At 44.4% G+C, this 25,776-nt stretch overlaps 1 protein-coding gene and 1 pseudogene across 9 annotated transcripts in view; one reads left to right on the top strand and one right to left on the bottom strand.

The window, feature by feature from the left end:
- SEMA6D (semaphorin 6D) overlaps positions 1–25,776 on the top strand; it is a 72,170-nt gene that overhangs the window by 13,017 nt on the left and 33,377 nt on the right. For all 9 annotated transcript variants that reach the window (XM_066634830.1, XM_066634833.1, XM_066634828.1 and 6 more), the window contains exons 2-8: positions 19,505–19,675; positions 20,049–20,160; positions 22,274–22,334; positions 22,438–22,500; positions 22,967–23,068; positions 23,651–23,741; positions 24,608–24,727. In XM_066634830.1, the coding sequence (XP_066490927.1) occupies positions 19,525–19,675; positions 20,049–20,160; positions 22,274–22,334; positions 22,438–22,500; positions 22,967–23,068; positions 23,651–23,741; positions 24,608–24,727 (700 nt within the window). In that variant the 5' untranslated portion in view covers positions 19,505–19,524. The remainder of the gene's footprint in view (positions 1–19,504; positions 19,676–20,048; positions 20,161–22,273; positions 22,335–22,437; positions 22,501–22,966; positions 23,069–23,650; positions 23,742–24,607; positions 24,728–25,776) is intronic.
- On the bottom strand, positions 12,376–12,492 carry LOC136659857 (5S ribosomal RNA; annotated as a pseudogene).

Here is a 25,776-nt window from a genome sequence, read left to right as displayed (position 1 = left end):
AAAAGAGATCTACCGAAAGAGAAAGGGTGCACGTGCACATGTGAAAGCCATGGAAATAGTGATGCAAAGCTGCAGGAAAAAAAGAATCTGAGGTGCTCTGTGGAAGGAATAATATAAGCTTCCCCATCTCCCATATTCTAGTGGCTTTCTTCTGGTTGCAGAGAGATCCACTGTTCTGTGATGATAATTCCTTTGCTGCAACTTGTGTGTGTGTGTGTGTGTGTGTGTGTGTGTGTGTGTGTCAAAGACACTGAACTGTGAGCCATTTCTGAATTGTGTTGACTGAGCTGCATTTTGTGGATAATAATACTCAGCTACGTTACAGAGTTGTTGTGAGGACTGCAAAACTGAAAGACTGTAATCAACCACTGCAGGCCTGCATTCTGAGTACGCTCTCACTGATTCAGGGATTCACTGTTTTCTCAAACTATGCCTCTTTTAAGCTGCGGGTGGTAGAGGCATGGTTAGCAGGTTTCAGTGCTTTCCAGAAAAAAAAATTGTATGCGCATAGAAAACTAGCATGTCAGGGAAGGGGTTTCAGGCTACCCTGACATGCTAGCTTTCCATGTTCGGGTAGTTGTTTTTTTTTCAGTCATGTAATCTGCAGTCCAGGAAACGCTTTACACCTCGATCTTTCTGATTATGGAAAACAGTACCAATCTAGTCCTGTGCTAAACATTTAGCGCCAGGACCCACTTTTTAGAGTGAGAATCTGGATCCACCGGAAGTGACATCATCAAGCAGGAAAATTAACAATCCTAGGCTGCAATCTTACCCAGGAGTAAGTCCCATTTACTATCATTGTTAAAAGCATATACATAGTAGCCTGTTCAAAGTCCAGATCTGTAACATTTCGCTAAATGCAGTGACATACCATGGTAGCATCAAGTCTAATATATTAAAAATAAAATATTGAAACAAATGAGGACCCATCTGAAATTGGCTTGCAACCCACCAAGTGGGTACGGACCAGCAGTTTGAGAAACACTGATCTAGTCATTTCAAGAGGCTTACTCCCACACCCAGACCAGCCTTGCTCATTAAAATAATGGACCGTTGCAGCATGGGATGTGTTTTTACAATGCAACAGTACTTACAGTGTAACTGAAGATGCTGAGATGAGGAAGCAGAGACCAGGGGAAATTATAATGGAGAACAAGTTCCTGGGAAGAAATCCAAAGCTAAGTGATGGAACAATGAATCAGACACAGGTACTACAGTGACCTTAGAAACCCAGACACAAGTTTCTGCGAGTGCATTCAGGCTGGAAAGACATCTGGTTTGTCTGCATACTGGTATGGGATGTGCTTCAGCCCTTACTTATGCTCATTTCAGATGTAATGAAGAAAAGGAGAGAGGCCCGGATGTGTGATGAGCTTGTGCTTTCTTCTCTGTGTGTTTCTCTGTCTCCTTTGCAATCTTGGGGCATCTTCCCCAGAGAGAAGATGTGCAAACTGTCCCTACAGAGGGAAGATGCACATCTCCCCACAGAGGGAAGATGCACAATACTGAGTTTGGACGAAAGACTTGCATTTCTGGTCTCCTGTGACTCTACACAGGAAATGAAGTCCCCACAGGTCTGAAATGGTCAATTGCTGCCTTGGTTCACAGGGGTGTGAAATCAGCTAGGTGTGCTCATTCACTGATGTCATCTAAATACCTGTCCCCTGTAACACAGGGACGTTTGGGGGGGGGCCAGATTGATCCAAGGATCAGAGCGAAACAGCCACATCTCCCTCCAGCGACTGGATCGGAATCTGCTCTGGTGTGTGATGCATTTCCACTCACAGTCTCCCCAAGTTCGAAGACACACAGTAGCGAAATGCAATAATATGATCCAAATGCCCAGCGCTAGGCTCGAAAGAAATGTACTTCTGCCATTATGTGAAAATTTAGCGTGACTGGAACAGTGCCTGCATTTGATTAGGCAATTTTAAAAATGTAAGAGTCTTTACACTTGAGGGCAATGCTGCAAAACAACTGCACAGTCTGTGTTCTAAAATTGGTTCGCCTTTACCCAATGTCCATGTTTTTATTGCGCTTTGTCTCAAATGAGAAATGGGAGACGTCACATGGCAAATTAATGCCTTTTGATGGAATATAGTAAATAAGAATCCCGGCATGATGAACAAATGCTTCAAAAGTTTTAATCTCCTTTGAGCAAGAAGGATCATGATTCACCACGAAAGGCTTTTTCCCAGCACAAGAAAAGCATTTCCTGATCTGCTGCTTCCACAGAGGTTGCAGTGCAGTGTGTGTTAACATGGAGATTGACACCTTGATCCCATGGATCAGCTGAAGACACAATGGCCAGGTTCAGTTGTTATGCCAAACTACAATTAAACTGTGGTTTCTTTGTTTATTTTTAGGATTTATGCACCACCTTTCAATTGAGTGATCCTCAAGGTGGTGTGCAACATATTACAGTAATAATCATATATTTTAAAATAAAAACCACACACAGGCACACAACCTAACAGCTGCTGGCAGACCTCACAGTCTGTTTCTGCAGGCTTCTGCAGGCCCTTGGAGAGCAAACCCCCTGTGGCTGTTCTTTCTCTGGCTGATCTTCCCCTTGCTTTGGTGCTCATCCTGGAAAGTAAGGAGTGCAACCTCTGACTGATGGCAAGGGCCAACTTTTGCTTTACTATGCTTCTGCAGTCCATGGGCAACCAGTGCAGGATCCATCCCCTCAACTCCCAGTACATTCTGTGCTAGCCAGGAAATTGGTTAGCATGCAACAGATACGCTATATATGCTTAAAGCAGCTCTCAGTTCCACCAGGCAAAGCCCATGAAGTTGTGTGTGTGGTTGCCTGCTCAAAATATGAAGCTGTCAAAAACTGCTGTAAGATTTCTCTGTGTATATCAGTTCATTGTTGGCTATGCATCCGTAGTTTGGGGATGCCAGTGTGGCAGGGTTCTTGGTGCATTTGCCATGCAGGTTTTCACCATCGCGGCAAGGAGGTTGTTGTTGCTAGAGTGCCTCATGCCAAGCTGTTTTGCCAAATTCCCATCCCAAGCTTTACCTAGCGAACTTATGCCCACTTTCAGCTAATTAGATCCCCTGGCTCACTCTAGCAGCTTACGAACTATTATTAACCCTCAGCACTAACAGGAAGGTAACCAGTAGGTAGCTTGCCTGTGAGGCTGCAGGGTTCCTCCTCCTAGTTCTCAAAGCAGCAGCTCTTCTGGATACCATCCATCCATCTTCCATCCATCTTCTTCTTCCATCCATCCAAAAATTGGATGGGCATAGAAAACTAGCATGTCAGGGAAGGGGTTTCAGGCTACCCTGACATGCTAGCTTTCCATGTTCGGGTAGTTTTTTTTTCCCCGTCCAGCCGTCCATCCATCCGTCCGTCAGTCAGTCAGTCTGTTGGCCAGTCAACAGATCTGTTCGTCCATCCGTCTGTCCATCACTTAATCAACCAGCCAGCTACTAAGTCCTCTGTTCTTCCTCCAACCTTTCCTCCTTCTGCTACACACACCCTTTTCCTTCCTCCAGGTGCTGCTTTTCTCCCTGAGGGCCTTGTTGCCTCCAAGTAGTTGCAGCTGTGCAGCACACTGACCGCAGTCTAAGGCCCAGGTGTTAACCCGATGCTTCCCAGACCTGCCAGAGCAAGGGGCCTCTGTTGTTGATACCACACCCTGTCTCCTCAAGGGATCTTGAGCATTTCCATTATACACACCTTTCTTAAATGACTGATGTTTGTAGTCCTGAACTGGGTTCTGGCGTAATGTTCAGCATATCTGACAGTGTTATCTCAGGTTATGTTTTTTAAAGGATGAAAGCAAATGTATCCTACAAAACTCAGCAGATCTGAGACAGGTGCATTCTCAACCCCAAAGGCATCCAAAATGTTGTGTTATCAACTAATCTTAACAAAGCAGTCACTTTCCTGCAAGCTAGGTGCTTCTGGAAGCTTGCAAGCAGATAAGAATGGAAGAAACAGGCCCTGTTTATGTCTGTCACCTCCTGATCACAGCTATGGCATCTCTGAACACAGAGGTTCCACTGAGAGAGATCATAGCTCAACAGTAGAGCATTTACTTTGCATGTAGAAGGAACCAGTTCAGTTCCCTGCAGTATCTTCAGCTAGGACTGAGAATATCCCTCTCTGAAACCCTGGAGAGCTGCTGCGGTTCAGAGCAAGATGGACCAATGGCCTAACTCAGTAGAAAGCAACTTCTTAATGTTCATACATATTTTTGCATTGTCTTTATTAATAGCCATGGGTAGGCCTGAATTGTCTGATTTAGTGGTTCACAAACTTTTTAGAGGCCCTAGAAGCTGCTGCCTGATTTATAAATGCCAAGAGGTGTGGCTATAATGGTGATTGAGCTGCAGTGCTTCCCCCTCCCACTTGTTTAACCCTTGATGCACATAGCTTACAGCTCAATCCTATCCATGCTTTCCTGGGAGTAAGCCCCATTGACTACAATGGGATTTACTTCTGAGTAGACACGAATAGGATTGGGCTCTTAATCTGCCCTACCAGTTTCACAACCAAACAAAAATTGGGTCACAACCCACTGATGGGTCCCAGACCCACAGTTTGAGAACGGCTGGTCTAATTTGTTTTTAAAAGATACTGGCCATCGCAACTGCATGTGGCCTGCTGCCAGTCTGTCTCATTGAGTTGCAGTGTTTTAATAGGCAATAATTTATCTATAGTTGCTGTCTCTGTGGCATTCTTAATTCTCTAGACCTTTATCGTGCCTTTTTCAGCCACCCTTTCCAAATTAAGAAAATTTTAATCACTTCTCACTTTGGAAGGAAGTGGCTTTGTTTCTCTCAAGGAGTCCATTCTGTGTTCTCCAGCTCTGCAATATGTGTCTTTCCTTCCCCTTTTTTAAAATCCATGGCTCTTTTAAGGAAGCTTCTTTCAGAGTTTTCAACTGTACAGTAGACCAGAAGTTTCCAATTAGTTGACCAGTGAGTTTAAATCAGTGTGGAACATTCAGTCCCTGCCACCTCCTTTTTAGTTCTCCCATCTCCCATTATGGATGCCTAGTCGCAAGGCAATGCAGAAAGCATAGCTAATGGAAACCATTTATCAGCCTAGGACAAGGGTGTCAAGCATAGGGTCTGTAGGCCAAATGTTGCCCCTGGAAGCAGTTTATCCAGCACCCCTTATAATTGGGCTCTCCCAGCTTGATAGTTGGGCTCTCTCATATCTTGAAAATATGAAAAAGACAGGAGATAAAATGTGCATATTTGTCATTTGCAGCTCACAAATTTCTATGTGAGAACATTTTTGAGATCATCATCTGCTTAATGATGTCACTTCTTGCTTAATGATGTCACTTCCGGCCCTCATTAGGCACCATGAATGCTAACTTCTGCCCTCTGTATGAAACAAGTTCAATACCCCTGGCCTAGGAGGTTGGAATTAATGATCTTGTAGGTTCCCAGCTATATGATTCTGTGGTTCTAACTCCTTGTTCTGAGAGACGCCAAGGAGACGTGTCAGCTGCTTCATTTCTTGCTGTTTATCCTTTCTCCTTAAGTTTGCTTCAGGCTACAGCATTCCTTTGAATCACCAGAAAATATCAGCAGGCCAGGTTCAGCCTACAGGCTGCTAGTTACGGTTAATATCTGTGGCTATATCCCTGGTCACTGTTGCTCAGTTCAGTTTCACAGGGCATGTGTGGATGCACCAACAACTGTTATCTAGACAGCACCTGTTGTGTTACCAAATGGAAGAGCTAGATCCCCAACAGTTGTCAATATTAATGGACTCCCCCTCCCCCTTATTTTGGAGTACTCATTGTAAAGCACAGCATCCACACACTCAAACGCCCTTTGTGTTCATCAGGGACTCATGGGGTGCTGCTAATATAAAACACGAACATAATGATCTGAGGGACTCAGTGTGAGGCAGTCAGCTTAAATTAACAGTATATAGACCTGTCAAGATAGTTAATCAGAAGCCTGCATAAACAATGGTACTTTGCACTTTGTCCGAGAAGCACAGGGAAGCCAGGCCTTGGCAAAATGTCAAGCAGAGTTTTGTCCCACAGGAGTGATATAAACCAGAGAAGACTTTTGACAGTAGAGATATAACTTTGAAAACAAAAGGCTGTTTCCAACAGGAGAATTTTCCCTTTGCCCTGGCAAGGGGCAGGAGGAAGAAGGTAGGGGGAAACCAGAGCAACATGACCTGTCAAAAATGAATTTTAAATCAATGTAATTGAAGCCATCACTTACGTTTAAGAAGGTGCCTCATTTTCCTTTCCAGCTGGAATGGAGTAAATAGTGTCAGAGTAAAATTTTGTGGTTTTTTGATCACTAGAAAAGACTTCTTGTCCTCAGAGTGTGTCTAATCAAGCAGTGAATATTTGAATGATTAAAAGTCACCCTATCCATTTATAAGCATTCTGTTAGCTTGTTGGTAAAAGGGGGGGGGGAGAAGCGGTGCGCTCCCAGAAAAGTTAAAAGCTTGCAAATAACTGAAGCCAATTAAGATGAAAGCTGTGATATTCACTGGAAGAGTTTCGTTAGAAACCTTTAAAAAAAAAAACTTTGAAACAGATCAAGATGTGTTAATACATACACTTTTATTTTAAGTTGTTTCAAGCCCGAGCAGTATCTTAAAGCAGCAGATTGCTTATTTGCTCGTTATAATGCACAAGGATTTTCCCCTAGTTGGAATTGTCAACATTGAAAGGAGTCCTGTTTGTGTTCTGTGTAATTTAGGAGCAATCAAAAGTGTTCATTTATATGCAAAATGTACATTTGTTTGGCAGTGAGACCAGCTGGTGGTAATGCAGTAATTCATCCGATGCTATAGGATTCCTAACCAAGCATTTGCCAAAAAAAAAGAGGCGCAGGGGTGATGGTGGTGGTGGGGGAGGCCAGGGGAGTGATTTTCAAACCTCTTAGCACAGGGGGGCACTGACCACATCTTCGTGTCTGCTAAAGAAGCCCCTGGTCACGAATGCACACTGCAGAGGTTTCTGGGGTATTTCTTAGGGTGACACTCAGTTCATGCATGCCAGGCAATTGGACCTGAACAGTAGTTATGCACCAGCAGAGAAACTGTCTTGGAACGTACCCATGACTCCCCTGCATCTGAACATTGCAGGGGGGATAAGTTGTGAAGGCAAGCAGCTTATCCAGTAAACTGTTGGCTGCCGTTTATTTCCTCTTTGAGCAAAGAAGCCCTGAGAAGTGAACAAGGAACTCTAGAGTTCCTTGTTTGATAACCATTTTTTTAATCCCTGCGACTGTTTCCAGTGGGGCAGGAGGAAAAGATGACAATGCCCAAGGAGCGCCATCAAATGTTTCAGGAGCCAGACTCCAAATATCTAGGCGTCAGACAAAGTGATATTTCCTTCACAAAGCATGCTAGAAAGGCAAAAAATGTCTAGGCATCAAGTTCATTATCCTGAGAGCCTGAGATTTTTTTTCCAGACTCATTTGATAATGACCCAAAGGTACTGTTTCTCATTGCGCAGAGCAACAATTTTCAGTGTTTTTCTTCTCATGGCATTCTGACCTCTGTGGTCTTCTCTGTGGTCTTCACCTCTTGTGATGTCACTTCTGGCTTCCAGGAGGCTCTACCAACGGAGGAAGGGGGACAGACAGTTTGCTACTATGGACAGTTGTCCTTAAAAAATGAGCCACATAACCCTGATGAATTTTTCAGCAATTTTCAGCTGCTGTGCTTTAAATTCCCACGACACACCTGCGAACCTTTTGTGGCACACCAAGGTTCTGCAGTGCACTGGCTGAAAATCGCTGTTATAGAGGATTATTTTCCACAGCTGTATAATAATGACACTAACCTCCAGCGTCTGAATTTGCACAATGTGCTCTGAGCATTACTGCTTCTCCGCTTACCACTCCTGAACACTTCATATTTATTTAGTGCCAAAGGTATGCTAGATGTTGTTTGCAAGTTAAACAAAGGCCCACAGCCCACACTTTTCTTGCTCTCTTTCTATCCACTCCTGAGTCGTCGCTTATACATAACTAGGAGTGTTTCACAAGCATCCTGCCAGGGGCTGTAAAAAAGTCTGGAGCCAGTTCATGTTTGGGAATCACTTTCCCTTCCCTTTGCATGGAACCATTGAGGAGTTGCTAGAAGTTGCCAAGTGCTTTGTTTCCTCTTCTCCAGCACGCTAACAAAATGGTTGACCCCTCGGAAGTCCATGCAAAGCAGCAGAAGAGCAGTCACCACAGACTCACTGCCAGGCAAAGTCCAGGCTGCACTCCCAAAGCGATTCCACCAAAAGAGCCATTCTCAACAGCTATCTCAGATGTGGTAGCAGTTGCGCGTTTGATTTCTGGTGCCCCAAATGGTAGTCTTGCACATGACTGACAGCTTGCACATGACTTTAAATGCATAGACTTCTCACCCCACTCTCCTCTACTGAACCTACAAAGCAGTATGTGTGGAGTGTTATATGTGCCATTGGTCTGCACACAACTGATGCAAAAATTTGCAACAAGCACATTGAAAAAGGCCCAGTGGTAGCATCAATCCAGTGTTGATTCACAAACGTTCAGGAATCTCTCTTTTCTTTTTAATCTCTTTTTTTCTGTCTTCTTGATGTCACTTGTTTTATTGAAACATAAGAGATGACTATAGATGAAAGGACTGATAGAATGCCATGATAAACTGGTGGAATTTGGGATAGATTAAGGGATAAGAAAATTAGAATCAAAACACTTTAAAGTTTTACACTTGGAAACTGGTTTTAAGGCAGTAATCACCAGTTGGTTTGGCCTAGAGCCCAGAAGCTAGACGTCACCTCTCTCATTCTCCATTCCTTTGCCATTGTTGCTGGTGCCCTGGGCCAAGTCACTGTGCTGCACATGTGTATGAAAGTGGCATGTGTCTTCAAAGTGGCACCTGTGCCATTGGCCACTGCAAGCAGCCAAGAAAAACATGGTTGCAATGAAGGGGGAGGCAGAAGCAGAGTCTCAGAGTGAAGACGTTCGACGGGTCTCATGTGATTCCCAGGCTGCCTAATGGAGAACAAAGGATGGTATTCTGTATCTGGGTATTTATAAATCAAGCAAAGTTGTGTTGTAATCCAAGATTGATAGGCAGTAATCCCAATAGCCAAGCAGCTAATGTTGTGAGTCATTGTCTTATTTATAGGCTTCCCAGTTGGTTGGACTGGCTTGTTCTCTGTATCCTATTGAGGGGGGGGGGGGGGAAGAGCTGATTTTCAGTGAAGAGTTCATGTTGTTTTCTTTCTGACAAGCATAGATTCTTTCTCGCTGTTGTAAGGCAAAGTTCTTGTTCTGATGTCCAGATCAGAAGCTCTCTGTATGCCAGATCTAGTAGTTGTGATCAAAGCATTTTATTCAGAATAGTCTGGCACATAACTAATGAGAATGATCTGACATAAGTAGACTGGGGTTTTCTGGTTGGCTACTGTGGAACGGACGATGCTGAGCTAGACAGGCCTTTGGCTTTATCCAGGCGGGTTGTTTCTTATGCTCTTATGATTATGCATTTTTAACCTTCTAATAGTTATCATTTATTTATAATGTTATATTTATTTATAATGGCCTTCACAGGGATGATAAACATGTGTGAAACCCACAGTTCTACTTTCCCAAACCACAACAGCTGTTTCTGGGAGAAAACCATCTGCTTGTTTTGGTTTTGGTCAAATAGGCTAGCAGTACCACTCCTTCAATATTGTTATTTGCTCGCTTAAATTGTAGGGCCTGAACCCATCTGCATCTCACTCAATGTTTGCCCAGCATCATTGGGTCTCCAATGTACATGTTTGCTCACAAGGAATGAAGATGGTTTAATGCACCATGGATAAAACACTGAAACTGCAGATGTGAAAAAGAAAGAAAAGGTTAAAATATTGCAGCAATGCAGATGCTTTGGCACAAAAAATGGTGAAAGAGGAAAAATGAAGCCTTTTCTGAAATACAGGGTGCTAATTCATATAAGTGTGGCATGTTGTTGGCAACCTTCAGTCTCAAAAGACTATGGTATCGCGCTCTGAAAGGTGGTTCTGGAACAGCGTCTAGTGTGGCTGAAAATTCAGGAGTGACAATCCCTTCCACACTGGGAGCAGGTGCAGTCTGTCCTTGATCTGTCTCCCTGGCTATGGGCCTTCCTTCTTTGCCTCTTTGCCTCAGTCTGTTGGCCAAGTGTCTCTTCAAACTGGGAAAGGCCATGCTGCACAGCCTGCCTCCAAGCGGGCCGCTCAGAGGCCAGGGTTTCCCACCTGTTGAGGTCCACTCCTAAGGCCTTCAGATCCCTCTTGCAGATGTCTTGTATCGCAGCTGTGGTCTACCTGTAGGGCACTTTCCTTGCACGAGTTCTCCATAGAGGAGATCCTTTGGGATCCGGCCATCATCCATTCTCAGGACATGACCGAGCCAACGCAGGCGTCTCTGTTTCAGCAGTGCATACATGCTAGAGATTCCAGCACGTTCCAGGATGTGTGTGAAGTGTGGCATAAGAAAGCAATAAAAAAAATGTGAATTTCATAATGGCCGGTAGTATTGGGGGTCAGATTTTGAAAGTGGTGGAATTGCAATATCTGTTGCAAATTCTATTAATTGGATGGATGGTTGGACTCACTGACAGACAGACTGACCAACTGACCAGCCAGCAGTACAACACAGAGCTAAGAACAACTGACTAGCAGTGTAGTCTTCTGCATGTTTATTCATAAGTGTGGTGGGGCTCACTCCCAGGACAGTGTGTATAGGACTGCAGTCTAGATGACTTACAGTCTGAGTGGCAAAAACAGGCAAAGGTGACGGGTTTGTTAAAGAGATACTTGGAACAAGGTTTATGTTGTTGATCTTAGTAGAGGACATGGAAAAAGAGAGGCTCTTCCTCCCACATTGCTGTGACCAGTATTCCTTTGTTCCCCAGTGCCATGCCCTCGAGGCCACATGTACACGGTGATAATTTTGGGGATCTGGGGTACTTGCATACTGCTTACAAACAGATCCTCATAGACTGTTTAAACCATACGCCATGCTTGGCTCTAAAACATCACAGCTATGAAATGATCTAAGAAGCTGGGAAAGGCTGCTAGGACCCCGTTGTAAATGAGCTGATGGTGAGATTGTCCGTGAACACAAAAGAGGCTAGAGGCCAGTTCTTTGAGCAATAGATGCTGCTTAGGCCAGTTCTTCACTCATTCCCATTCTCTGCTGGCCACATGCACACATGGCAAAAGGGTTGATGTTTGCCATATGACTTTGCTGATGTTGCTGTCAGGCTGCCCCACACTGCAGCACTGCAGAAGTAAGAAGTTCAGTGTGTATCGGCCTCTGCTCTCTTCAGAACCATGGATTGGCTAAGGCAGATCCAGAGTTATCTTTATACAGACTGCTTAAGCTGCAACGGGGTTGATACCACTCTTGGCAAATACAAGCATCTCAATTCAGTAAATAGTATCTATATGTGGCTGCGTCAAGCGCACAGGGGGCCTTGAATTGGGCAGAGGTGTTTGGGAGGGTTTTAGGTTGCTTTATGCCATCTCTTGTTAACTAAGGGCACAATCCTAACCAGGTCTGCTCAGAAGTAAGTCCTGTTGTGTTCAATGGGACTTACTCCCAGGAAAATGAGGTTGGGATTGCAGCCTTAAGGAGGCAACTGTAGGGAAGCAGGTTAACCCTTGCTAACTGGGTAAAGAGGCACTTTTTCAAGTGGGTGCTCCTCTTTTATTTAGCAGGGGGAGAGTAACTGGCCCTCCTCACCCCAGCAGTGTCTTTTCTAGTGGCTGTCTGCTGGTGTTTTGCATCTTTTAGATTGTGAGCCCTTTTGGGACAGGGAGCCATTAGTTATTTGACTTTTCTCTGTAAACCGCTTTGTGAACTTTTGTTGAAAAGCGGTATATAAATACTGATAATAATAATGACAATAATAAAAAAGCCAGCTTGCCTACTCGTTCAGATGCAGCTGGTGATTCTCCCTGAAGCAAACAGGCGATCTGTTCCAGCCCTCCCTCCATGGATACAGAGACCACAGATACAGGGAACCCTATCTTTGCTGCCTCCACACAGCCCTCCTGCGCCCTTTAAAGTCATTAACTTCCTGCTTGCTGTTAACATTTGATCTAGTCTCTTCAAGCATTGAGGCTGCCTGTGGTCTTCCTGCACGCACTATAAGCTTGCATTCTTATAGCAATCTGTAAAAAGATCACTTCGCCAGTAAGCCACTAACCAATGTTAAAAGGCATGAGGAGGAGGTGTGGGGGGTGCAGATCCATGGATAACTGAATCTGTGGATACCATATCTGTGAATACAGGGGGACACCTGTATAGAAACTTCTGGGGCAGGCTTGCTTGCTGATCTGAGCAACTAGGAGACCTGCTCTTCTTGGCTATGGTTATGGTTGACAACCTTCAGTCTCAAAAGATTATGGTATAAGCTTACAGCACCCAGTATTCCTAGGCGGTCTCCCATCCAAGTACTAACCAGGCCTGACCCTGCTTAGCTTCCGAGATCAGACAAGATCGGGCATGTGCAGGGTAACAGTTGCTGACCAGCCATTGTCAACCACTGTGCCATGGCACATTGGTGTGCCGCAAGTGGTTCACAGGTATGCCACAGGAATTTGGGGGGGAAGTCATTTATTAGTAGGGCCAATGGGGATGTGAGCCCCCCCCCCCATTGGCAGCATGGTGTGCCTTGGCAATTATCAAAAACCTGATGGTGTGCCTTGACAATTTTAGTACCTTGACAGTGTGCCATGAGATGGAAAAAGTTGAAAATCACTGCTGTAGACCATCAAGAGGCCCAGTTTCCTGTGCAGCTGAGAGTGACAGGAATGAATGCAATGCCGTCTTTTGCTGGATCCGGATACCTCATTACATCAGCATTTGAATGCCAGACAAGTCTTATTTGCACAACAAAGTGTGATTGAAAGTGTGCAAAGCACATGTGAAGGATTTGTGTCCCCTGTTTTGAGCAACTCCCATGTTGAAAATGGCTGTTATTTGACTGGCCCAGCGCTTCCTTGTTGACTGCCCTGCTGCATTGCTGAATGAACACGCAGGGCGAAGTCTTAGTGGGTGAGTTAGAACTTGGTTGAATCCAAAGATAACACGCACTTACAAAGACTTGGGGGAAGGAGAAAGACCCTGACTAGAGTTCTTTCCACCTTTCATGCTACGACCACATTTCAGCAGTCCCTCCTTGGTACCACTGTGAGCTGTTCTCTAATGATTCCCCCATCACCTTTGACTACTTGCATGTGATTCAGGGTTGACTGAACTCAGTAAAAATCTCAGTGGATTTACACCTGTTCGTTTCTTTTGGCTCAATATTAAATGAACATTAGTTTTTTTAAGCCTAAATTATAGGACATAGTTTGCAGACGGGCAGCCCATTCCTGAATGCCATGGTACCCAGGACTGCGGTGGTGCCAAAATGGCAACTGCTGCATCCTTTGGGTGCCAAGGCCTCCCCTGAGCTCTCCTTGGGATAAGGGAGCATTTACTTCCTTACCGTGGGTAACGCCTTGGCAGTGCCAATGGGTCTCCTCGGCTCTGTGCCAGTGTTTGAGTGGGCGCAAAGTCAAGGAGACCCATGTCAGGTCGCTCAGCTCAGGACAGAGGCTAGGATGCAGCGGCAGAAGCTGCCACCATCTTCGACCCTTCCTGCTCCCAGTCCTTCCCTCCTTCTGCCCTCCCTCCACCCTGTACTACCCCCTGCCCTGAGAAGTCCTCCCACCGGCCAGTGCTAGAGGAGCATCAACCATCCATCCACGCAGTGCTGAAGCCTAGTTGCCAATGGGTTGCCAACTCAGCACCAGTGGCCCCTAAGTGGATATCCCTTATAGCACGTCTGCAACACCCGGCACAGCACTGGAGCTCCGCGCTGGTGCTAGTTCCATTGAGGATTGGGCTCTGTATCTGCCTCAGATCAACTCCCTTCATTTTCAACTTTTTGACTGGTCAAGTTCTTTCTTTTAGCTGTTGCAGGCCTTACGTTGGCAAAGAAAGAGCAAGAGGTTAACATTAGTCAAAAGGGGTGATCAGGAAGAAAAAGCTTCCACGCCCGCATTTCCCACGCCATTTTTTTTGTCTGTGTTGCACTTGTGGAGCAGTCAAGAGAGCCTTAATGAGGATTTGTCAGAATGAGTCCTCAGGATCAGGTCTTGGTCACTGGTGAGCAAAGGCTTTCATAGAGGAACTCGCATATGTGCTTTTTGCATTCTACTGCTTTTCAGGGATGACCATTTGCTACTCAACACAAGCATGTTCTGTCCTGCCTGTCTGTCTCTCTCGCTGTCTGGAGTTTTTTCTTTGAGATTTCCTCACAATACCAGTGCCATTCGCTTCTTACAAATCCACAGTCTCACGACAAGTGAGCCATACATCCCACACCCCTTGCTGTGAGGCACTCCATGATAAAAAGGGGAGGAGCCTTTTCAGGGATAAATGTTGCCACCGGGCCTGCTCCCTGCTTGTGTTACTTTTCTCCTTGCGGGGAGCTTTTAAAGCAAGGGAACATCCCAAAGTGTGACACCCTCCCTACCTGACATTTAAAGTGGTACAGTCCATTCCGCCACTTCGCCTCACTCCCACCTCAGATTGCTGCGTAGACCGGAGCAAAGATTCTTTGCCATCGTGCTATTTCAGTTCTTGCTAGACCTTCCCTTTGGGAGCTGTGGTCGGATAACTCTTTGGCTCTAGAATTCCAGTTCTTATTGGTGAATTCCAGTTCTTATTTTCCTCCCCCTCTGAAGTCTCCCCTTTGCACCACATTCTTTGCTTGTATCTAGTTGCAGTTGGTTGCCTTGTTTCTTTCTCATTCAGGTTTAGTCATTCTGGTTTGTTTACATTTATTCATTAGCGATTTAATGTTAGATGCTTCATCACAGGAGGCTGTCAGGAGGAGGAAGAGCAGAGGGAAAATGCCAGGAATCATTAGTGTCTATTAACAACCATCTCTCATCAATCTTGGCAAAGAGGGCAGCCCATCAGTTCTGGACTGGTGGACCTGCGATGCAGAAACATCATTAACTGTTGGAAATGGATCCTTTTCAGGTCAGTTCTTAATGGCTAAGAACTCCCTCGCACTTTTCTTTGCCAAGTAGAGCCCCCATGTAGGCTGAGTCCATCATGACCTCACTTGAGCTGGCTGCGGAGGAAATCTATTAAGGACCAGGATGAGCTCAGGCTTGCGGTCATACAAGTCTACGAACACATCCAGCATTTCCTAGGACAGACTTGTAAATTTTCACTCGTCTGGGGCAAGTGAGGATCACAAAAGTTTTTAAGTGGCTAAGAGCACAATCCTAACCAGGTCTACTAAGAAGTAAGTCCTATTTTGTTCAATAGGGCTTACTCTCAGGCAAGTGTGGTTAGGATTACAGCCTTACAAAACTCTCCTCTCCTGCCATGCCCAGATGCAGACAGACCATTTTCTCCCATATGAACCGGACAATCTCTTAAAATCAGCATCTGAGGTTCCCTTTACCAAGATCCTCTGCCATTAGAAGTAAGGTGGCTGACTACTAGAGAAAGGGCCTTCTCTGTGGTGGCACCCCAGTTCTGGAACTCCACCTCTAGGAGAGTTCACCTGGCACCATTGCGTCTGTCATTTAGGCTAGGGACCAATCACATAATTGGTCTTTCTGTACTTGCAGTTTTATAAGAGCAGTAGCATGCATGGGAGGGAGATGATCTGGACTACATTCTCCCATGACAGCCTTGCTCTGAGGCATAAACAGAGTATGTGCTATTTAAACTATTGTTTTTCTCAGTTTTGGGCAGGTGGGGCCAAGTGCATATACTTGAATTTCTGCAAGTCATTTGTATGCAAGATGCAGGCCAACTGTGTATACCACTTTTCTAGAAAAGAATTTGGAAAAGTTTGCAGAGCAAATATAATAAGTAAATGGCTCTCTGTCCCAAAAGGACCAACAATCTAAAAGATGCGAAAGAAGTGCTAGCAAACAGCCACTAGAAAAGATGCTCTGCTGGGGCAAATAGGGAAATTGGCCCTAAATCTAAGAGCAGCACCACTTTAAAAAGTCCCTCTTTGTCCATTTAGCAGGGTTTGCTAACATCTTGCTCTTCTGCTCAGTTACAACCTGGCTAACAAACATGCAGTAAGGGAGCATTCCTATATACCTGGGAGTAAGTCTCATTTAACTCAGGGGCACTTATTTCTGAGTAGACATACCTAGGATCGTGCTGTGAGAATCTGTTAAGTAATCGACAATTAAATCACAGACCAGAGCAAAAGTAAAATTTAACGAGGACACTTTAAGGATAATGTCACACACACACACACACACACACACACACACAGAGCAGTCTGGAATGGGGTGCTCCAGAAAGGACTGTTTTGTGTGATATGAACACACATCTCATCTGTTATACTGTACTCTGAAAATAACATGGCAAGCAATTCTGTTCCAAATGCCTCCTTCACTTGGCCTACACTCTGTGCCGCAATAAATACCAACCTCATCAATCAGGCTTTCTGGATCAATGGATGGTGAACCCACCTTGCCTCACAACCATTTTTTAAAAATCTCCAACCAGAAGGAAAACAGAACAAAATCAGGAGCATCTCTGCAAACAGTCCATTAGAGCTTAAAATATAATCCATACTATATGTTCATCGGTCCCTAAAAAAAAGCTGGGGGAAAATTCAGTTTTGTCAATACGTGTTCTTACGTTCTCATTGCTTCATTGGAGGTTGTTGGCCAGTTCTCAAGAGATAGAGGGCTTTCTTGTCTTTGTATGATCCAACTGTCTCCAGATTTGCTGGTCAATGCATTGCATTACATCTTTAAAAGAGACTTAGCAATTGTACCTGTCATTCCTTAAAAAAAAAAAACTTCAAACATTCATGTTAACAAGTTGTCTTCTGCCATGTGCACTTGTGATTGGCTACATTCAGTGTGTCTTGAAAGGCTGCATATGCTTAAACCTATGGTGGGTATCACTTTACTTACTCTATGTCTCTTTAGTAAGTCAGACTGCTTTGATATACAGTGCCCCCAAAATACATTCAAGAAGCAACTTCCTGAAACAGAAGGGATTGTTTGCAATCAAGACCTTAATTAGGTGGAAATGATCACCTTTTGTCTGTCGAAAGGTGATTTGTTCTCAAATGTCTTTTGAATGGAGTTGGAAAGAAAAGTCAGCTTCTTTTCAAATATTCCAGTTTGTAAACTTTGTACGAACTTGTAGTTTATAACTTGCCGTGGGCACAAACAACAACATCAGTAGTCTTTCTGCCTCATAAGAACCAGCCCAATCGACACCATGATTCCCATTTTAAATGTTTTACCTTATATATACATCTTTCCCTTTCTCCAGCTGTGCCTTCCTTTCCCACTTCTAGTTTTCTGAACGGCCTCCCTGTCTCTCTCCATATTTCTTCTTGTCTGAAAAACAGACATTCAAAGAAAAGATAAAGATGGTAATGCCACTGGTGAGATCCACTTTAGGTTGGGGCAGTACACAGTTGTAGATCATAACCTACCTCTGGAAGGAATACAGGCAAGAGAAAATGATATTTCACCGATCTGACGAAAGGGTCAACAGGTTTACAAGAGGATTTCTTCAAATGCGGGCGTTGGGAGCAAAAACAAACACAAATAAAATGAGATATATAGGTTTATACTGTGTACTGCAAACAGACGTATGTGTACTTTATTTACAGAAGAAGCTCATTTTGGAAGCGGGCTAGTTCTTGGAATACAGGGCTTGGATAATTTAAATGCCAATAATAATGATAATCATCATCATCCAAGAGTATTTCAGTCATAGAAGTGAAAATCTCTTATTTCATTGGATTCTCAGTAGTATTCCGGGGAAGCTGAGAACTTAGTGCCGGTACTAAGGTCATTGCGTCCTGGATGATTCTATCCCAGTTAAATACATCCTGGTCATAAGGGTCCAGGTCCCCATTCATGTCCAGGTTTTTTGTGCATCCTGGTGATTTGTGTCACACTGTTACTAGACAACAAACAAACTATAACTGGGAAACAAATCCCATGTTACATATTCTCAGCCTCTTGAGTTGGCATCCTTCAGTCTCGGAAGACTATGGTGTCACGCTCTGAATGGTGGTTCTGGAACAGAGTGTCCTCTCCAGTGCGCGAAGCCTGGGTAAAGTAGGTATGGAGGATAGGCTGTTACCCATGCAGCAAATCCCCCCTCTCCACGTCGCTGAAATGGTCCAATGGAAAGGCAGAGGCCAATACGGTTGGTTCCAGCGGTGTCGCAGAAGTTGCCAGAACATGACTGTGTTCGGCCATGAACTGCCTCAGGGACTCCGGCTCCGGATTTTGCCTCGAGGTTGACTCCTGAAACCTTTTCCATAACTGGATGTAGCCACAAGGCAGTGGAGGTTTGGGATCAGAGTTTTCCTTCTCTCAGATGAGCTGCCTTCCCAGGCTGACGAGCCCCATCTACCCAGTGGCTCTTATCCCAACCTTATCCCAACCCTAACCCTACCTTTGCACTTTAAAAATAAAAAAGTACATTATTATAAATATACGTGTATTGAGACACAAATGTCCGGGAGGGAGGGAGGGAGGGAAGGAAGGAAGGAAGGAAGTCTTAAGGTTAATCTGTGAAGCCCAAATCAGTTTGGTCACATGGTTCAGTTTGGTTGCCTACTGGCAGGGATGGGCCAAGACTTGGATGATTCAAACTTGAGTCCCAAAACTCAAGTCACACGTGTCAAAACTTGGGCACTGACCTGGGACGCGGGGGTTTTACCTTAAAAATGAAAAGACTCAGATAGACTTGAGTCAAGACTTGTTTTTATGTGCGCTTGCAATTCTGTTTTGTGTGTATGCTTGCTTACTTTTTTTTTCTGCTTTCAAGGCTTGACCCGTTTTTCAAAAAGACTTGAACTCAAGTCAAAATGACTTGAAAATGGCTCTGGATGAGTTGTTATGATTCATGGATGACTCTAGTCAAGGGAGGCCGAGATTCAGGACTTGACTAGAGTCTTGGTGCCGAGCTGTGGTCGTAAGAATTCAGATATTAAGGAAATGAATGGAACTTACACTGAGTTTAAATATACACATAGTAAATGTTAAAAGGTTGGATTGACGTTTGCACGGATTGTATGTGCCTGGAATTTTGTAAAGAAGCTTTGGTTAATTTACAGGCCAGGGCTTTATTGGGCACCATGTGGCAATTAGTGGGAGAAGGGAAAGAGATTGCAGTTTAATTAATATTCTAATCCCAGCGTTGACAATCTTCCTGCCAAGTCAGCAAGGCTGCATGTTCTGTTTGCAATCCTTGTGATTCAGCCCGAGCTGACATTCATCAACTACCTCTCGAAAAGAACCCTGCTTGTAAATTTAGCACAAAAATGAGCAAATGTCAATATGTGGCAGAAAAGTTTTAATCAGGGTTGTCACGTAGTAGTTTTTCTGTCGACAAACACAAAGGGACCTTTCATGCTGCAAAATTTACATCACCCTTGTTCGCAAGAGTTGCATTAAGGAGTCGCAGGTTGGCCGGTGGCACTGGAAATGGAATCAACATATATGTTCTTTTTCCTCTCTTGCAGGTAAATAGCATTAGCAAGAAATGGGACTTCCCCCACCCCTCCTCTCACCTGGCCAACCAGTCATGAGGCTGTTTCTGCTTTCTGCCTGCGTGGTGTTATTGACCCGGTCCCGGTGCCACGCCATCAGCTTTCCAGAAGATGACAATCCCGTTAATGTTGTTGACTACCACTGTGAGTAACCAACAGAACAAAAATGTGTCTTTTTAATGCCAGAGTATTGCTGTTGCTGAGCGAAAGAAAGCATTCCTTCTGAAATTCTCCAAGTTTATTCCATTGTCTTTTGTTTTTAATAGACAACTTCTATAATTTTTATTTTTGTTTAGAAAAGCATTCACAATCAGTCTTCTTTTTTTTTTTTCCAAAAGAAATTCAAACCTATACATTTGCTGATGCTGGCCATCTTTTATTCATTTATATTCAAGACATTATGCAAGGAATTTAGTTTAAACCCTTCTACTCCCGCTCTGTACAGCTAATCAATGCTGTCTATTGATTCTTTAGCTTTATAATCCTGAGTGATGGCGTAACCCGTTTTTACTTGCAGATTCAAGGCAATATCCAGTATTTAGAGGACGCCCTTCAGGCAATGAATCCCAACACAGGCTGGACTTTCAACTGATGCTGAAAATTCGAGACACACTCTATATTGCTGGCAGGTAATTTTCCTGCAGTCAGTTGATTAAATTAAAATTCCTTTATTTTCCCTCTTTTCAAACTTGGGTTTGTCGTTTAAGCTGTGTGCCTTGCTTAAAAACAATCCGTCAAGTAGGATCAGGAAATAGAAGCCAGAAGATGTAAGCAGTGGTGTCACCCAGTGCAGGAGGCACGTGCACCCCTATGCTGGACTTCCTCCCATGCAGAGGGCAGGGCAACACCTCAGGTGGTGGGCATGGTGATGTACCCCCTGCTAGTTTTTTGGCTATAATGCTTGATAGAATAGATATTTCAGCGTGGTTTGTTTCATTACATTCTGCATGAAATTATGCATTGAGTGATATACAAGATGGTATTATTCGAAAATACCAAGATTTAAAAAATTTTGGCGAGTGGTGGTGTCTCCTCCCCATGTGTGTCACATGGTACAGTCCACACCCCCTAGTGACATCACCGGATGTAAGGAGCCTGGAGGAAACTAACAGTGCAATCCCATGCATATCCCCTCAGAAGTCCCATGGAGTTCAATGGCACTTACTCCCAGGGAAGTGTATATAGGATTTCAACTCAAGTATCTTAACAGTCTTCACTGAGATTTAGATCTGGGCAAAAGGGTTGTAACCCAGACTTGGTGGGCAGCTGCCATTGCACTCAATCATATCCCCTGCTAGCATAGCATGCAGTAATATAGCCGAAGAAGGGGTGGTGCGGCAGGTGCACAATGCCCCCTGTAAGTAGTCCCTTCTGCTCACTAGTAAACCCTCTGTTATTTTAAACAATGAGAGCTAAGGCTCTAGAAGAACTGGCAGGCACTAGGCTCTTATCTTTAAATGTTCTCAGATTATGTTTTGTTTTATTAGTCTTTAAGGCAAATAAATAATTTCCCTTCTTGGAGGTTTTCAGGCAAAGGCTCGACAGCCATTCTTTGACGGTGTTCTTGCTTTGCATTTTCTGCATCGAGCAAGGTGTTGAATCAGATTCCTCTGTGATTGTAACTTATAGAAACCTCTTAGGCAACTTGTATTGACATTCTGAGTCTTCTGTGGTAATGCCCTGCCCTCTTAGAGCCCAATCCTGTGCTCGGTGGCACATTTGCGAGCCTTACCGCTGGGCTCCCGGAGCACTGAGCCACGGCACGGTAGGTGGGGGCGGGGGCGGGGAGGAGGCGTTCTGGAGAGGGGGGAAGCCGGTGGGGGGCTGAGAGAGGGCAGGGGAGGTGTGCTGGGGAGCGGGCAGGAGGCGTGCCAGGGGGAGGGAGGGAGGCAGGTCCACGGAGCTCTGCTCTGCAGGATCCAAGGCACTCATGTAGGGCTCTGCACCCTACACGAGTGCCTTTACCTTACCACCGACCTTTTGGTTTGAGCCCCATTGCGGAGCTGCTTACCTCACCTGGCGCCGCCTGGCGCCTCCCATTAGGCGCAGGATTCGGTGGCAGCCTTTCTTGGTGCCGCCAAGCCGGGGTGCCCCGGGCAGCTAAGCATTGGGCTATTAGCCTTCTTCGCCCCAGCATTCCTGGTTATGGGCCTGCTCTGCTAATCAATATATGGAATTTGCTGCCACACAAAGTTGTGGTGGCCACTCGCCTGCCCAGATTTAAAAGGGTAGGCACATTCATGGAATGCAAGATTATCAGTAGCTGGTAGTCATGGTGCTTCCATGCTTCCATCAGGATTAAACGTAGTTTGCCTCAGAATACCGGTTGCAGTGGGGAAAATGCCTTCATCTTGGTCTCTTGGTCTTCCCAGAGGCAACTGGTTGATCACTGTAGACAATAAGATTAGACACACCTTTGATCTGATCCTGCAGGGCCCTTTGTTTTTAATCCTATTTGGAGTGAGGCAGGGTAATAGCAGAGAGAGGCCTACCATGGGGTGGTCAGACAGCAAACTTTGGGTGCCATGAAGAGTGTGGCAGATTAACAGATAGACAAAGCCCACCAAAGAAGCAAAATCAGCTGGGAAGTTCTCCTCCATAAGCTCTGCTGAAATTAGCAACAGCTATGCCAATAGTATGGTATCTTCGTGTTTGCTCATGAAAGGAGGGTTGTTCCATGTGGATTTTCATTCTCAGTAAGGGAGGATTCTTGATTTATCTTGTTCCCTTGTTCTCCTGCAGGGATCAAGTTTACACTGTAAACTTGAATGAAGTCCCAAAGGAAGAAGTTGTTCCGAGCAAGGTAAGCAAGCCTAGGAAAATCTATTTGGGTTTTGGTTCAGTTAAAGAAGAATTCTTGGTTCCTGATTGATTGTTATTCTTGTCTGTCTGCTTTCTTGGAACAGAAACTAACATGGCGGTCTAAACAACAGGATAGAGAGAACTGCGCTATGAAGGGCAAGCACAAAGTAGGTTTGTCTTAAGAAAAATAGCAAAAATGTGTTAAGCCATGTTTTTAAGTCCGCGATTCCCAAACTTTTTAAACATTGGGACTCACTTTTTAAAATGACACTCTATCGGGACCCACCTAGATTTACCAGACTTTTATAAAAATGAGATCTAGAAAGAAATAATATTTTATTTATTTATAATAATCGGAAAAAAGACCCTCAAGCATTTATCTCCCTATATTTACACATGCTTGCAAATTTCAAAAGCAGAGTTCTTTGCAGGGCAATTAGCAGGTACAGTATCTGATTTTTGAATAACCTCAGGGCTTGAGGCAATTAGTTCTGATCTTTCCATCACCCTTTGGGGAGCCACCAAAAATCAGATTGCCTGACCCACAGTTTGGGAACCACTGTTTTAAGTGATAGTGGATACTAGTATAACCAATTCTCTCTCTTTCTCTCTCCTCCCTTCCTTTTTTTTCAGGATGAATGCCATAATTTTATTAAGGTCTTTGTTCCCAGGAATGACGAGATGGTGTTTGTCTGTGGAACAAATGCTTTTAACCCTATGTGCCGGTACTATAGGGTAAGGACCAGTACTCTAGTCCAGCAAGAGAGAGAGACCTTGCTCACGTTATGAGTGCAGCTCCACATCTGGATTCATGTCCTGATCCACATAGCAGTGCTTCTCCAAGTACTGTTGAGCTGCCTTACAGCCCAGTCCTGAGCTGCCTGGGAAAGGGAGAGAGGTGGAAGATTATAATGTTATGGGAAAACCCTTAGGGGAAGGGCTTTAGCTCTGTGGTAGAGCATATGCCTTGAACATGGCGGTCCTGGGATCTGGCACTCCCCTTCTAGTTGTGCCTAGGGTATGTGCCCTATTTGCACATCTCTAGAAACCCCTCTGTAACCAGTTGCTTATGACTACAGCTGGATTGGAATCCTTGAGTTTTCCCATCCATTGGCTGTTCCTTATAGAAACTCTCCCCATTGTGGAGGGAAGCACAACTCCTTGAAAAACTGTTTATCACTAAAATGATGGAAGATTTAGATCAAGTTTTCCAGACATCATCAGGCTGATGATATAAAGCAGCCTCCCCCACCGCATTGTGCTGGCCTGTGGAGCTTGAAGGGTCATTGTCAAAACGTGTGTGTTTTTCTTTTCCAGTTGAGTACCTTGGAGTATGATGGCGATGAAATTAGCGGCTTGGCAAGATGCCCGTTTGATGCCAGGCAGACCAATGTTGCCCTCTTTGCTGGTATGAACATTTTCATATCCCGAAGGTGGATGATGGAGAGAGAGCGGGGTGGGGGAGGGGGTGACACTGAAAAGAAAATCGCATAGAAATTGCTTTGCATCTGTGTGTTTCAGCTTATAAAGGACTATTATATTTTGAGGTGTGGGGACAATGTTGTAGAGTATGGATGTTAAAGCAGAGATGGCCAAATGGCAGCTATCACCATCCCTAGTAGAAGTCTGGCCACCATTTGTAGCTCTCTTGGGGCAAAGGGAGAAATGTCCTCTTACCCTGAGAAAACCTCCAGCCACCTCCTAACCTGCACTGGATACAGCACAGGCCATGTGTCCTGGTTGCGCCAGGGTAGGTTGGGATTGGGCTGTAAACATTGCATTAGTACTTGTAAGAAGGAAAAGCAATGTGTTCCTTATTGGTTCTTATGAGTGTCTTGTTATATCATGGTCATCTTAGAAGGGCAAAGGGCCACTGCCAGTCTGCCTCTTAAAAGGAACGTTTGGTTTTCTGTTAGCGCAGCCATTTTCAACCACTGTGCCGTGGCACACTGGTGTGCCGCGAATGGTCCCCAGGTGTGTTGTGGGAATTTGGGAGACAGTCATTTATCAATAGGATCATTGGGGGATGTGAGCCCCCATTGACAGCACAATGGGGCCTTGTCAGTTAAGCCATGTCAATTATCAAAAAAGCTGATGGTGTGCCTTGACCATTTTAGTGCCTTGCCAGTGTACCGCGAGATTAAAAAGGTTGAAAATCACTGTGTTAGAGGAATGCTTGAGAAGAAAGTATGGCAAAGAGGCAGCAATAGGAGCGAACTGGAGAATTCTTCATAATATTGATTCTGAATGTCCCAACATCTGCCGCTATTTTAGATGGAAAACTGTATTCTGCCACCGTTGCTGATTTCCTGGCCAGCGATGCCGTGATTTACCGAAGCATGGGGGATGGGTCAGCATTAAGAACGATAAAGTACGATTCCAAGTGGATTAAAGGTACTTTTAACAAAATAATAATAATGTTAAAGTTTTACTGTAGGTACCTAACTGGTTTGTGTGTGTGTACGTGCGTGTATTTGTGCATGTGATCTTGTGTGCACTATGAGATGGTGAACTTTGATTGAAGGAAAGTGATTGTCACTTTCCTTTATCTATCAGTAGAAACATTTGGCCCACATTTTTCGCACAATTAACGTGCTCAAATTAAAGTATTCAATTCAAGAATTCAAACTCAGCCCCCTGCACAAAACGACAGAAAAAAACAACAGTTTAAATAGTGCAGTTTAAATAGTACTGTTCTTGCTCTGGAGCAAGCCTGAAACAGCAGTGAAGCTGCTGTTCTCTCAATACACATATGTCTCTCATACTGTGATTTTGGTTCTTTAAGGGACAGTATATATTTGTTGATTCTAGGGGAGTTTCAACTATATGTGATTTAGGTTTTGCCTGCTAACTTCGGAATATACCCCTCACGTTAAGATTCAGGCCCACTGTACTTTCTGTTCCAGTGTTTCTCAAACTGTGGGTTGGGACCCACTAGGTGGGTCGTGAGCCAATTTCAGGTAGGTCCCCATTCATTTCAATATTTAATTTATTAGACTTGATGCTACCATGGTATGTGACAGCATTTGGGGAAATGTTACAGATCTGTACTTCGAACAGTCTCCTATGTATCTGCTTTTAACAATGATAGTTGATGGAACTTAGTCCTGGGTAAGTGTGGGTAGGATTGCCGCCTAGGATTGTTAAAAATTTTCCTGCTTGATGATGTCCCTTCTGGCCGTGAAATCACTTCTGGTGGGTCCCGAAAAAGTGAGACCCGGTGCTAAAAGTGTGAGAACCACTGTTCAGTTTTCTGATGAAAATTTCTTGCTGATACATAGACTTCTGAAAATCTAGATCTCTAATCAAGTGTTTCCCAGACTTTTGACGAGAGTATTTTTTTTTAATTAATGAAAGACTACAACTGAAGGGTTTTTGTTTTTTCACTTACATAAGAATAAGAATTGTCCACCTTTTATGTTTCTGGGTGAATCCCTGCTCTG

The sequence above is a fragment of the Tiliqua scincoides genome, chromosome 8, assembly GCF_035046505.1.
Source record: "Tiliqua scincoides isolate rTilSci1 chromosome 8, rTilSci1.hap2, whole genome shotgun sequence".
Classification (NCBI taxonomy): domain Eukaryota; kingdom Metazoa; phylum Chordata; class Lepidosauria; order Squamata; family Scincidae; genus Tiliqua; species Tiliqua scincoides.
The sequence above is the reverse complement of the archived record's forward strand: the minus strand, read 5'-3'. Positions and strand labels throughout refer to the sequence as shown.